This window comes from Cimex lectularius, unplaced genomic scaffold, assembly GCF_000648675.2.
Source record: "Cimex lectularius strain Harlan isolate CLEC.00 unplaced genomic scaffold, Clec_2.1 scaffold89, whole genome shotgun sequence".
NCBI lineage: Eukaryota > Metazoa > Arthropoda > Insecta > Hemiptera > Cimicidae > Cimex > Cimex lectularius.
In genome coordinates this window covers 1,483,414-1,496,387 of record NW_019392722.1, presented here as the reverse complement: position 1 = coordinate 1,496,387, position 12,974 = coordinate 1,483,414, and the positions used below count along the sequence as shown (strand labels likewise).

Below are 12,974 nucleotides of genomic sequence, written 5' to 3'. Positions count from 1 at the left end.
TACCATATTCTCAGAATGAACAGTTTAGTCTAAATCAGATATCGGGTTGTCCGGAAAATAATGCAGGATTTTAAGTTTTCATTAAAAAAAATCTATATAAAATATTCTGTTTACGTTTACAGGATTACTCATTTGTATGAATGTCAACACTTATTAATCCTCTTCCAAATGATATTGTTTGTTTACCTCTGTAGCATTCCGCTACTTGGAAATAATTCAGTCATCCTTATAATGTCAAAGCGAGAATTTCGTACGATTTTCTTTTACGAGTTTAAACTCGGCCGAAGCGGAGCCCAAACGGCTAGAAACATTAACCAAGTCTGGGGCGAGGGTTGTGTTAATGAGTGCACTGTGCAAAGGTGGTTTAAAAAATTTCGGGAGGGAGATTTCAGCCTTGAAGATGAAGAAGGTCGTGGAAGGCCTTCCTCTCTTAATGATGATGTTCTGCGATCAGTGGTGGAAGAAAACCCCAAAACAACTGTTCGAGAACTTGCAGAGCAACTCAAAGTCAGTAAAACGACCGTCGCTGACCACCTCAAGGCGATTGGAAAAGTGAAAAAACTCGAAAATTGGGTTCCACACTCATTAAACGATCGCCAAAAAAATCAGCGCTTTGATGTTTGTGCATCACTTCTTTGTCGAAACAAAAATGACCCATTTCTGGCCAGAATTGTTACATGTGACGAAAAGTGGATTCTCTACGATAACACTAGACGTTCTGGACAGTGGCTCGACAAAGGAGAAGCTCCAATACATTTTCCAAAGCCCCCAACTCATCAAAAAAAGGTAATGGTTACGGTATGGTGGGCTTCATTTGGTTTAATACACTACAGCTTCTTAAATCCTGGCGAAACCATCAATGCTGAATCATACTGTAACCAAATTAATACCATGCATCAGAAATTGGCAGTAATGAAGCCCTCTTTGGTCAATCGGAAAGGGCCCATTTTGTTGCATGACAACGCTCGACCACATGTGTCACGTGTAACGTCACAAAAATTATTGGAGCTTGGCTATGAAACTTTGCCTCACCCACCCTACTCTCCGGACCTCTCGCCTACTGACTACCATTTTTTTAGACACCTGGACCACTACTTACAACACATAATATTCAAAAATCAAACGGAACTGGAAAATGCATTTATTGACTTTATCAATTCTAAAAATTCTGAATTCTACTCAGACGGAATTAATAAGTTACCAACACGTTGGGAGAAATGTATTGAGAGTATGGGAAATTATTTTGATTAAAGAACATTGCTTTAAAGTAACTAGTTTCTTTTTTTTTGTTTAATACCAAAATCCTGCATTATTTTCCGGACAACCCAATATTTTTGGATAATCGATTTCAATTAACATACTTCCCATTATAACTAATTACAGCCAAACATGATAATGAGAACTGAAGGCTTGCACTCGTTATTTCAGATCAGTTGAAATATATGCAAAAATGTTATGTAAAGTTAACAAAATAATTCCGGTCATACAGAGGACTTAACGCCCGACTAACTATTGGGTGTTGGCGTTTTCTTTTACTTTTTGCCAGCGCCTTTGTGGACAGTGTTTTTTTTCTCTTTCTTCTTCCTCTTGCCTCTCCCCCAACCAACTATCTTATAAAAGAGTCTCGAATTAATAGAAACGCATAGACATACTGAATATGGAGAAAATCCTAAACAAGTTTTGACATCCCAGCAAGGATAGGCAGACCAAGATGATCTGTAAAGATCAAATTACACTATACAATCTCCCTTCGGTACTCCAAACCATTCAGTAATTGTGTGTGTGTGTGTGAGAGAGAGAGTGAGAGAGAGAGAGAGNGAATGAGCGAGTGAGAAAGAGAGATCTAAGTGAATGAGCAAGTGAGAAACAAAGAGACTAAGTGAGTGAAAATGAGAGAAAGAGAGATCTAAGTGAATGAGAGATCTAAGTGAATGAGCTAGTGAGAAACAAAGAGACTAAGTGAGTGAAAATGAGAGAAAGAGAGATCTAAGAGAATGAGCGAGTGAAAGAGAGACTAAGTGAGTGAAAATGAGAGATCTAAGCGAATGAGCAAGTGAGAAAGAGAGCTTAAGTGTGTGAGTGAATGAGAGGGAGTCGTACAAAAGATCAAGACCAACTTAGACTATACAAAGTTTAGAGAATTTATTTTGTTCGGCATTTTTTTCTCTCTCAAATAATCCTTGAGTTTTATATAAAATTAAATTATGTACTACAGGTAGGAATTATGAACAACTATTAGTAGAGAAGGGGGAGAGAAAAAATCGTATTAGCCCAAATTTCGATTACCGAGACTGCACTGTTATCTTGTCCTTTGTCGATCCTAGTTAATGCTTATTTGTGCTCGTTGGCGCTGCACTATTAATTATGTGGGGTTTGATTTTAAGTAATTTTCTCCTCCTTGTATTGTAAATACATTTCGAGCCACACTGTGATTACTACATTCATATATTTCGTATATAGTCTATACCTCCAGGCGTTAGGCAAATTGAGAACTTTTTAAAAGAATTGAGGAAGATGTGTAGCATGGCTCAAAATACATTTACAATAAAAGTTATAGAGAAAAATAAGTTAATTCAAATCAAACGAATACATTATATTAATTTTTGTGATAAACATTACACAAGGTGGTCCTAAACGGTGAGGCAAGACTGTCATCTTACAGTAAACGAAATAGAGATCATGAATAGACAGGGTCAAAAAAGGTCTGTTTATTTTTAACGGGTTTTTGACTAATTTTCTCAGCTTGTAACATGCCTAAAAAATTTCAAAGGAAATTAAATTAATTTCATAACTGCGTAAGAGGGCATTTCAACTACGAGGTTATATGAACCATTGTGGTGTTTGTATTTTTGAAAGAAAAAAAGAATTGTATCTTGGATTCTAATCCAGCAGCCATGAATTCAAACATGCAAAAATTCACAATAGAAAAAATTCATTTTTGATAATAAAACGTACACAAAGCATTTCTGACCCTGCAGATTATATTCATTACCATTTCAATTACAATAAGACTGGCCGGAACATTTTATAAATAAATAAATGAATATATAAATATGAATTTATTGTCATAAATGTATTAATCATGCATATTAAAAATTGAAAAATGCATGCAAATTCAATTAAAAAAAACAACTAGTAATTCCATTTTATGTTTTGTTTTTTTGCTTGGAAATGAAGGGAGAAGATATACATAGAATTATTTATTAATTATTGTTTTTATTTTTCCTTTTAAAGTAATGAATATAATGGTTTAATAATGTAAATGTGTATAATTTTCAAACATAAAATCAGACTTGAACTGGTTTACAAAATGCGATGCTACATTTACTTACTTTTTATTTTTAGTAAGGCACTTTTTTTCTTCTTCTTTTTAAGAAAGCAATCATGGAATCCATGCAGATGTATGGAAGTTGTCACTATGCTCATACATATGCAATTTATAAATAAATGTTTCCAAAAAATAATCAATACAAGCATGGACGGCCTCAAAAACTTAATAAACCATTAAATAAGTAGAATGCCATTTTTTTTTTTTTTTTCAATTATTAATTTCAGTTCAATGCATGACATAATATTGACATATATATACATATAAACCATTTAAAAACTAAACTTTTTTTTAAACTTTGGACCAAACAAACTAATAACAAAAATAATTGATATAAAAATATTTAAATAAAATAGGAACTAAAATGTAAAAATACAGCCAACAGTAACCAATAAATTTTCATAAATACAATCATGCTTGATATAATTTCTACTGTTAACATACATATAAGTGTCTGTTTATATGTATATACAATATACACAAACACATTCAATGCATATAAATAATTCGCTAAAATTAAGCTACAATTTTGTTCTAAATGTAGACAAATTTAAAAATATTATATTTTAACTTAAATTCTATTTTGCAAATAACTTGGAGGTTAGGCTTATAACATGCAAGCTTAATCACATCGGCCATGCTTTGACCACAGAAATTTGAGTTCCATCAGTTCCACTAGCAATTCCAGAGGGTTGATCTTGAATATGGCTTACTCTGCTTAGCGCTGTTTCTGTGGGCTCATCCATTTCTTTCAAATGAGCCACCTTCACGTGTCGCAACATTTTTTCACGATTTATTCCTCCGCCTGTTGAGAGCAAGGTGATCAAACATTTTCTTTGAATTTAATTATATGCTTTGACCAATTATAACTAATTAGGGTACAATATAATGTGCTCAGGTCAGAATTTTAAGTTTAATTTGATTTGATTTTAATAATTTTGATAAGACACAAAAAGGAAGTACGAAGAGACTTGTTTTGGGTTATTTCCGTACTAATTCCTTTAATTGAAATTGCTGGATATCGTTAAAGTTTGACTCTACATGGCGAAAACCAGGTCAAAAATCCTGGTGATGTAAATGTCGGTGATTTATTTTTCTTTGGTTAACAACCTTTTATTTTATAATCACATCCCACAACCAAGCATGAACATCAGCTTTTGTGGTAGAAAATAATTGAACGTATAGACACGGTCAGTGACATAGAATAATAAGATGATCTAGGGTATGACTGGGCATGAATGGAAAGTACCAAGAATAAGAAAGATGCACGGGATTAAATGATAGAACCATTTTCCATCATGCAGACCTTATATACACCCAAAAAATCAATATCCAAACAAATATTATGAGACATCTATTTAAAAAAAAAAACAACGAAAGCATCATTTTCTCATAGAAGACCTTAGTTAGTTAGTTAGTAACACCCATTATATTATTATTTAGCCTTATTTGTAAGTAATAATAGCATAAATACACATATACAGTGCTCTCTCCCTAATCCCTGAACAGGAGAAAAGGTCAAGAAGTGATAATTTTAAAGGAAACGATACTTCAGAGGTGAGGGGAGGGAGCAAAAGAGAGAGGGAGAGGGAGAGGGAGAGGGAGAGAGAGGGAGAGAGAGGGAGAGAGAGAGAGANGAGAGTGTGTGAGAGAGAGAGTGTGAGAGAGAGAGAGTGTGTGAGAGAGAGAGAAAGAGAGTGAGAGAGAGAGAGATATTCACTTTGATTTAACAATTTATTTTTAAAAATCTCTCAGTTAGATCAATTTGACCTTTCTTACACTCATCAAGAAATGAACATTTTACAATTTTAACTTACATGCGCTTCTAGATGGTCATATGTATATATTTAAAATTATTCAGATATCGTGAGATGTAACAACATAATACCTACAGACATTTTAAAATAATTTTACACACATCAAAAAACATCTCACGATATCTGAATAATTATCAATTAACGGTGACTAATCTCTATATATTTAAAATTTTAAAAAATTAAGCTGAAGGTGGCCCAATAATAATAACTAAATAAAAATTTAGAGAGAGAGAGAGAGAGAGAGAGAGAGAGAGAGAGAGAGAGAGAGAGAAGAAAGAAAGTGAGGGGGTGAGAGTTAGAGGGGTCATACGAAGACCTAGACCAGCTTAAACTATGAATTTTTGAGATTTTCTTTTGCTCAGTGAATCCCACACCGACTGACCTTTACTACTAAAAAATGAAATGTTAGATCAATCTAATTTTTCTTGTGTGGAGTACATACTTTCTGCTTAAAAATGTGTGAAAATAGAAAAAAAGCAACAAAGAAAATGTTTAATAAAAACTGATGAAAAAAAAATTGATGGTATACAGGGTGTCCCAGTTACTTCTGACAAAACTCAGGGAATCGGTTTTACTCTTCGTTTGGAGCAAAACATGCCCAGGAGAAAATTTTCGGAAAGTTCTCTATTTTGAAGATATTCGTCAATTTAGGTTTTTTCAACTTTTCACTACCTTACCGCATAAAAACGCTTACAACTTCCACAACGTTGAGACTACAACAAATCCAATTACACCATTTGAAAGAACGCTAAATTTGCTGTAAGATCCTTCTTTGCAATAATCTGAATGACATAAAATGTTAGCCAATATCAGTTAAACTTCGATCCCATCCAGCATTTTTCATTCAACCGGTCAAACAAGTGTCATTTTTATTTTACAAAGCGAGTTCTAATTGATTTAAGTATTTCTACCCCCCCCCTTCAAATTTATCTTAGCTCACATTTTTGAACATTCAATTGTTATTTTTCAACTCTACTAGAACATTATTTAAAAACCTGGATATATCAACATAAAGCATATTAGATGAAGAAGTTTTTGTGAAATTTGACAAGTTGTAGGTATTTTTGGTAACCTCAGTAGAACGTGCAATCACGACCAAAATTTTAAATTTTGTAATTTTGACATGTTCCAACTGATATTGGCTAACATTTTATGTCATTCGGATTATTTCAAATAGAAGTATCTTACAGCAAATTTAGCATTCTTTCAAATGGTGTAATTAGATTTGTTGCAGTCTCAACATTTTGGAAGTTGTAAGCGTTTTTATGTGGTAAGGTAGTGAAAAGTTGAAAAACCTAAATTGACGAATATCTTCAAAATAGACAAATTTCCAAAAAATTTCTCCCAGGCATTTTTAGCTCCAAACAAAGAGTAGAATCGATTCCCTGAGTTTCGTCAGAAGGAACTGGGACACCCAGTATATGTACTCTAATAGGTTTTGTGTATAGCATAATAATAGTGTTGTGTTGATTTTTGTATAGCAACGAAAGTGTTTTTTTTTTTGTTTTTTTTTTTTTTGTTTTTTTGATGAAACGGATTTTTTTATACACCCTCTATAATCTGAATTTTTCAGTAATCCTAATACCCCCTTACAGTAATTAGTTCGGATTATTGAGAGAGCACTGTATAATATAATAACAAGTATTATATTTAACACTTATCAAGTTTTAAGTAATTTCATAACATGTCTAGATTAAAACATCTTTCAAATTTTTGTTGAACTTTTTCGTCCCCTCACCACTTGTAAGAATGTAGAAAGAAAATATGACATGAAATTCATAGCAATGTAATATTGAAAATGATGTGAATCGTGTATTGCAATATAAAGAAAAACGAATTGTCCTGCCTTTGTTTCGTAATTTAATTAACAAAGATAAATATTTGGCTGGTACAAAAGTAATGCAGGTTTTGAAAAGGCAGTAAAAACTATTTTTAATTTTTATAAAATAAAGAAAATTTATTTGAAATTCCCATCACAATCTATACTTCTTTGCCAACGTTAACAGGCACTTTTATTCCACTGACATAAAAATCTTTATTTTGACTTACAATGAAGTCTTGGAAGGAATTTTTGGCTTCACCGCGTTCTCTAAAAATAAGAAATGATCAAAATGCTTAAAAAAATTGAAGTCTGTAGGCGAGAGGTCAGGTGAATATGGAAGGTTTCTTATCCTAAGCCCTCAAGTTTCCGCATAGTTGGCATGTGGCCTGGCATTATCGTGAAGAAGAATCGGCCTTATGGTTTACCCATAGTGGACAAAGACGATGCAGTTTCCCGTGCATTTTGTCAATTTCTTGGCAATATTTCTCTGCTGTGATAATATTACATTCTTTTTCTCTTCTCAGCAAAAAAAAAAAAAAATTGATAAAGCTTAAAATAGTGACAGATCGAACCGAGGCGAGAAGCAGGAAATCGCACCCTGGAAGATCCTAACCCGGAGGGCACTGGGTTCGAGGCTAGTAGGCTCTGGGTTAAAGATTGGAAAAAAGAAGGCGGCAGTGAGTTCGTGAGAGATTATTGGAGTAAGAATGGTCTCCACGAGGACAAAGAAAAATTTGGAAAAAAAAAGAGTGTGGTCTGTGCCAGGTGTAAACCCAGTGGTGCTCATCTACGGGTGCGGAGGGTTCTTCCCAAACAGTACGCTGCTTATCAAGAACACGGTATAACCTGAAGTGGAAGAGCAATCCTGTGGGTACGTTCCTTTTTAAATTTCTTTATCAGGCCTGATAATTTGGAACTCTGGGCATTAGGCATATGTTCTGTTTTATTATAAGTTTAATTTAGTGCCAAATAGAATAATTGTATTAAATTTTTTCCTTCATAGTTTAAACCCTAAATATAGGATATTACTTGTATTAACAAATTAACTCCTGTAGAAGCAGGAAGAACTTTATTTTGTTAGTTCCCATAGTATAACCTTTGGTGGAAGCGCAACTTAATCAGCTAGAAGCAAGAAGCGCTATATTGGTCGGCTGGGGTTCAAATAAGGAAACCGATCTGAGTTTTCATTTTCTTTCTTTACTTCTATTCCTTTTTTTCCTGGTTTTGGCATTTATCTTTTTCCAAAAATACCATGACGCTCAACAATTTCCTCCTGCTCCCTAAATTTCTCCTTCACTCACCCCCTTCTCCACTGAGCGTCAGGACCAACTGTTATTCGGCTGGATTCAGACTGTAACAACAGTTTCACCATAATTCAGGAAATTATAGTGAACAACCCCAGCAGTACACCACCAGACTTTTTTTGGGGGTTCAGATTTGGTTTCAGGGATTGTTTTGGCGTTTCATCGTTGTCCAACCACAGTCCTGTTATTGTACAGAATCAATTTCTCATCAGACATGATGATTCGATTTTGGTGGCACAACAGAAGAGAAAAAGCATCAATTTCTTTGGGCTTTGGTTTTTTTTATTTTTTTTTACAATGGATACCAGGGACTGGAGGAGTTCCCACGTGAGCACTGCAGCTGAGCTGTACAGCTTATTGTACTTTATCCCTGGCTCCATATTTTGGGGGAGGGCTCGCAACACAAATGTAAACTTGAGCCCCCGTTGTACCAGTGTTCTTCCATCAAAGAAACTCATTTTTGAAGGAGGTTGGGACCAAATTCAGGGTCGCTGAGATCCTATCCCGCCCCTTCCAATGATGAGTGCCATGTCAATTTCTTTCAATTGCGGCCACCGGTCCCCTTAGGCATCAGAAAAAGTCCAGAGGCGAGAGTGGGGATCGACTAGCCGAGAGTCTGACGCCTTAACCACTCAGCTACCGCAGCCCCCCTGGGCTTTGGTTAGTTAGTGCTGAACCCACTTGTCGAGCTTCTTTACCAATTTGCTCCAGATGTACTGTAGCATCGTTGAAGTTGACAACGGTCGACTTGTCAACAATAAACTCTTCTGCAATTTCCCATGTTGTCTTTCACGAATTTTCTTCAATCAACATTTTGAGTCAGTCGTCATCCACAACTGAAAGCCTACCACGAACTTCATGCATTCGCTAATGCTTCCCTCCAGCCAAACTGTATGTTACAAGAGGTTTGAGCTGCACTTCACCCAAGTTTTGGACATTAACTTCTTATTTCAACCCCACCTTTTGAATTTTCTCTCCTTTTTGCCATTTTTAAATTAAAAAGGTGGGGTTGAGATGGGAAGTTAGTGTCCGAGTAGATCGAGGTCACGATAGCTCAAGTGGTAGAGCAGCGGCGTATCTAGCCATGCCATTGACTTTTTTATCTCAACTAAACACCTTAATTAATTGTAATATATTAATTGGTCAAGTGGACCACGAAATTAGTGAATTTAATAAAATATTTTGTAAAAAAGATAAAAGTATTTATTATAATCAATAAATTAGATTTGAGGTTTTAGATTTGTTTACATGACAAGCACCTGCGAAAATAAAACAAATTTTCAAAACCTGCATTAATTTTGCACCAACCCAATATAAAATGAAATTCACATCAATGCAATATTGAAAATGATGCGAATCACATATCACAATGTCCTGTAAAGAAAAACGAACTGTCCTGCCTATTTGGTAATTTCATTATCAAAGATAAATATATGCATTGATTTTTTTTTTAATTTAACCCGAAGCTTTGTGTCAACAAATTCAAGAGTTCAAGTACTCAAGCAGAAAATCTGATACTGTGTAATTATTAACAGACCAATGTGATTAGTTATTTATTTGGTTGGTTAGCAGAATTTCTGAAGAAGAAATTAGGCTATTCTTGGCATGCAATTATTGGTACATTGGAAATCTTCTAGAATGTTGTTATTGTCGACTTGTATCGTTCTTATACAATTGCAAGATTCTCTCTATTTGTTATTTTATTTTCTCAACTTGGCACGATTCGCTCCTTTACCTGCATAGCTCAGTAGTACAGGGAGGAACACAAGTCCATGGGCTGCTCCAATCAGTACAATGCATAAGTACATCCGGAAATAAAATACGTTGAATATTTGAGATTTTGCAAAGTAAAGGACAATTATCCCTCCAAACTTTGTCAACGTGATTCCGGAAAACACCTAAAAACACCAATAATATATATACAATGTTAGTTTTAAATTATTTATTTAAAATTTTTTTGTAAAAACTCACAGAACTTCCTATATTAGTAATTGCATCTGCTGCTCGTTGAACTTTTGTTTCTTTGGTTGACATAACATATGAATGAACTATGTGACTGCAAAATTCCACTCCAATTCCTATTGCCTATATATTAAATAATAATTAAAAAAAAAATTCAACACTTTTATTGCAATTGCCAATAATAAAAAAATAAAACTTTAATGATTTGAATTACCATTACTAAGTTGACTAACGAAACGGCATTCAGGCTAACATTCCAAATGTACATAATACCACCGATATCTACGATGATCATAAAAATTGTTAAAACGATAAGTATTGCAGAAGATATATCGAGACCCATTAGTATGAACGATACTAAAAATATTGTTAACAATGATATAAACACTGACTTAAGAGTGTCTGTCCACATTGTTAAATATTGCTCGTAAAAGACATAGAAGACGCTGCAAAAAATAAATAAATAAATAATTTATCTGCGAATTATAACATATTAACTCAATAAATGTACCTGTAGGGAAATACGGTCACCTCTTGGTTAATACCTAAATGACTCAGATGGCTATTTATCATTTGGGTCATATTAGATGTTATAACTCTCGCTTCTCGTAGTGCTCCGTAGTAATCTGAGGATGTTTTTAATACAGTGTGGAATGTCATGAAATAGTTAGGACCTACAGTGGCCATTCCACCTTTCCCTACAGTGTATTTTACGCCCTGAAATTAAATTCTACAATAAATTTGATGCTATTTCAAATATAGACAAAATTATAGCAGCCCAACCATTCAAAATTTTCAGCTATAAAAAATAAATTACCACTTTGGGGAGGGGGTTAATCTTTTCGACAAATTGCCTGAATTTTACATTCATTTTCACAAAAATGTCAACTTTTTTTTTTTTTTTTTTTTAAGTACTCCAACATGAAGAATGTGTCGAGGCAATTTAAAAAAATATTTTTTTTTTAAATGCCATTGAACGTTTTGTAAAAATCTACTCCTAATTTTTATCTTTCATTTATCTCCTCATGACCTGAATTTTATTTACAAAAAAGTGCTCGGCCAAACCTGTATTTGTTTTTGTCATTGTAAATTTAAAAATAAATAAATAAACAATTCAAAATATTGAACAGAAGTGGGATCCGAATGGGTACAGAAGCAGAGAAAAATTAACACAAATTTTTAAAACGCCACCTTTTTTTTTAGTTAGCACGTTCTATTTTCAACTTTTTGAACACACTTTCGTTGAATCCTCACAGTTCTGTCTACATAGACATTTCCGCTGGATGGCTCCTGTTATTTTGGGATTTATCTGTTCATAGATGCCATTCTGATTTGAGTAGGCCTTTTAAATTTTTAAATTGAGCACTTCCGGTGCTCAAAATTGCAAATCTTTTAAATCATTTGATGCAGAAAAAATTATAGTTTAATATATAAAGAAAAAATATAACATCAAAATTTGTTTAACCCACTTGCCGCCTTAAAGGAGACAATTTTCTTGACAAATACTCAATTTTATCAATTTTCACTTGTCAGAAAACGTAAAAAACAATTTTAACTAGTTCAACTCACATGACCGTATGCTGCATGACCACCTTTTGCACAGGATTCATCAGGATTGTCTTGCAAGAAGAACGGCAGAAATTTTGCAAAACTCACTGGCTCTGGTCGTGAAGTATAATTATCCAAAACGATTTCACATGGCGTACAGTCGTTATCTACAAATAATGTGAAGTTTTTAAAAAATTAATGGAATTTTTTTCTAATATTGATTTTTTTAATCAAAATTATCAATTTTCTGTACTTACTCGTATGAGGGCAAAATGATTCATTGCCAGCAAAATATTTGCAACAACTTTCAGAAGAAGCCCAATCATAATAGTCGTCGATCCAAGAGGAAGAAGGCCGAGCAATATAGGTACTGAAAACGTGTCATCAATGTAATTTTTGTAATTACTTAACTTTCGAAGAAAAAAAAAAAAATTACACTTCGGGCATTTTGGCCGCTAAATATATCTGTGATGTAATTGAGTCCATATTACAAACTTTCCCACTGCACAGTAAATTTTGAATGTTAAAATTGGACACGTTTAACCCAGAAGCCAATACGAAATATACTGGAGGGCCTACTGATAAAAATTCTTTGATAAACTGAAACAAAAAAATAAAATTGTGCGAATAATTTTTTTATCTTTAACAATTATCTGTTAATTGTTAGTCTGGTGTCTTACTCTGAAATATTTATGTACAAAGGAAGTTGGAGGCATAGCGAGTTCTTGGTCGAGACCAATGCTTATTGACGGCAGTGCGACTATTGATATGCATAACCATCCAAAGAACAAAATCATTACGACTGGTCTCGTAATTTGGTGCAATAAGAAAGGCATGTAAAGTGATTTCGTAACTCGATATAATAAACTAGGTGTTGCAGGAAGTTCATACTTGGATGGTGAATGAAAACAACAAGCTACATCCAAACGGTTTTCCTGTGGAATATATCAATTTATTAAATTTGAAAGGATATGTAAATTTCCAAATACATCCCCTCCCAATTTCACTTAATGTTTAAAAAAAAATTATTTATTTAAAAGTCAAATTACCGATTGGCGATATGCATCGAGGGCCATTAGACTTACGAAACAAGTTATTTGAAATATAAAATCAAGAAATAGTGCCATTCCTGCATAAAGGGCAAACGCTTTTACTGCAGGCATATCTGATAGTCCTCCTACAACAAAAATACA

The 12,974-nt window shown here is 33.8% G+C and overlaps 1 protein-coding gene across 5 annotated transcripts in view; it reads right to left on the bottom strand.

The window, feature by feature from the left end:
- LOC106674102 (Niemann-Pick C1 protein) overlaps positions 1-12,974 on the bottom strand; it is a 47,755-nt gene that overhangs the window by 1,754 nt on the left and 33,027 nt on the right. For 3 of the 5 annotated variants that reach the window (XM_014406608.2, XM_014406609.2, XM_014406613.2), the window contains 10 exons: positions 12,831-12,958; positions 12,462-12,716; positions 12,218-12,381; positions 12,039-12,151; positions 11,803-11,948; positions 10,745-10,950; positions 10,448-10,679; positions 10,243-10,356; positions 10,007-10,169; positions 3,368-4,133 (listed from right to left, as the gene is read on the bottom strand). In XM_014406608.2, the coding sequence (XP_014262094.1) occupies positions 3,955-4,133; positions 10,007-10,169; positions 10,243-10,356; positions 10,448-10,679; positions 10,745-10,950; positions 11,803-11,948; positions 12,039-12,151; positions 12,218-12,381; positions 12,462-12,716; positions 12,831-12,958 (1,700 nt within the window). In that variant the 3' untranslated portion in view covers positions 3,368-3,954. Of the gene's footprint in view, positions 1-3,367; positions 4,134-10,006; positions 10,170-10,242; positions 10,357-10,447; positions 10,680-10,744; positions 10,951-11,802; positions 11,949-12,038; positions 12,152-12,217; positions 12,382-12,461; positions 12,717-12,830; positions 12,959-12,974 lie in introns of those variants that run through there. The other 2 variants (XM_014406611.2, XM_014406610.2) reach the window with 2 other exon arrangements.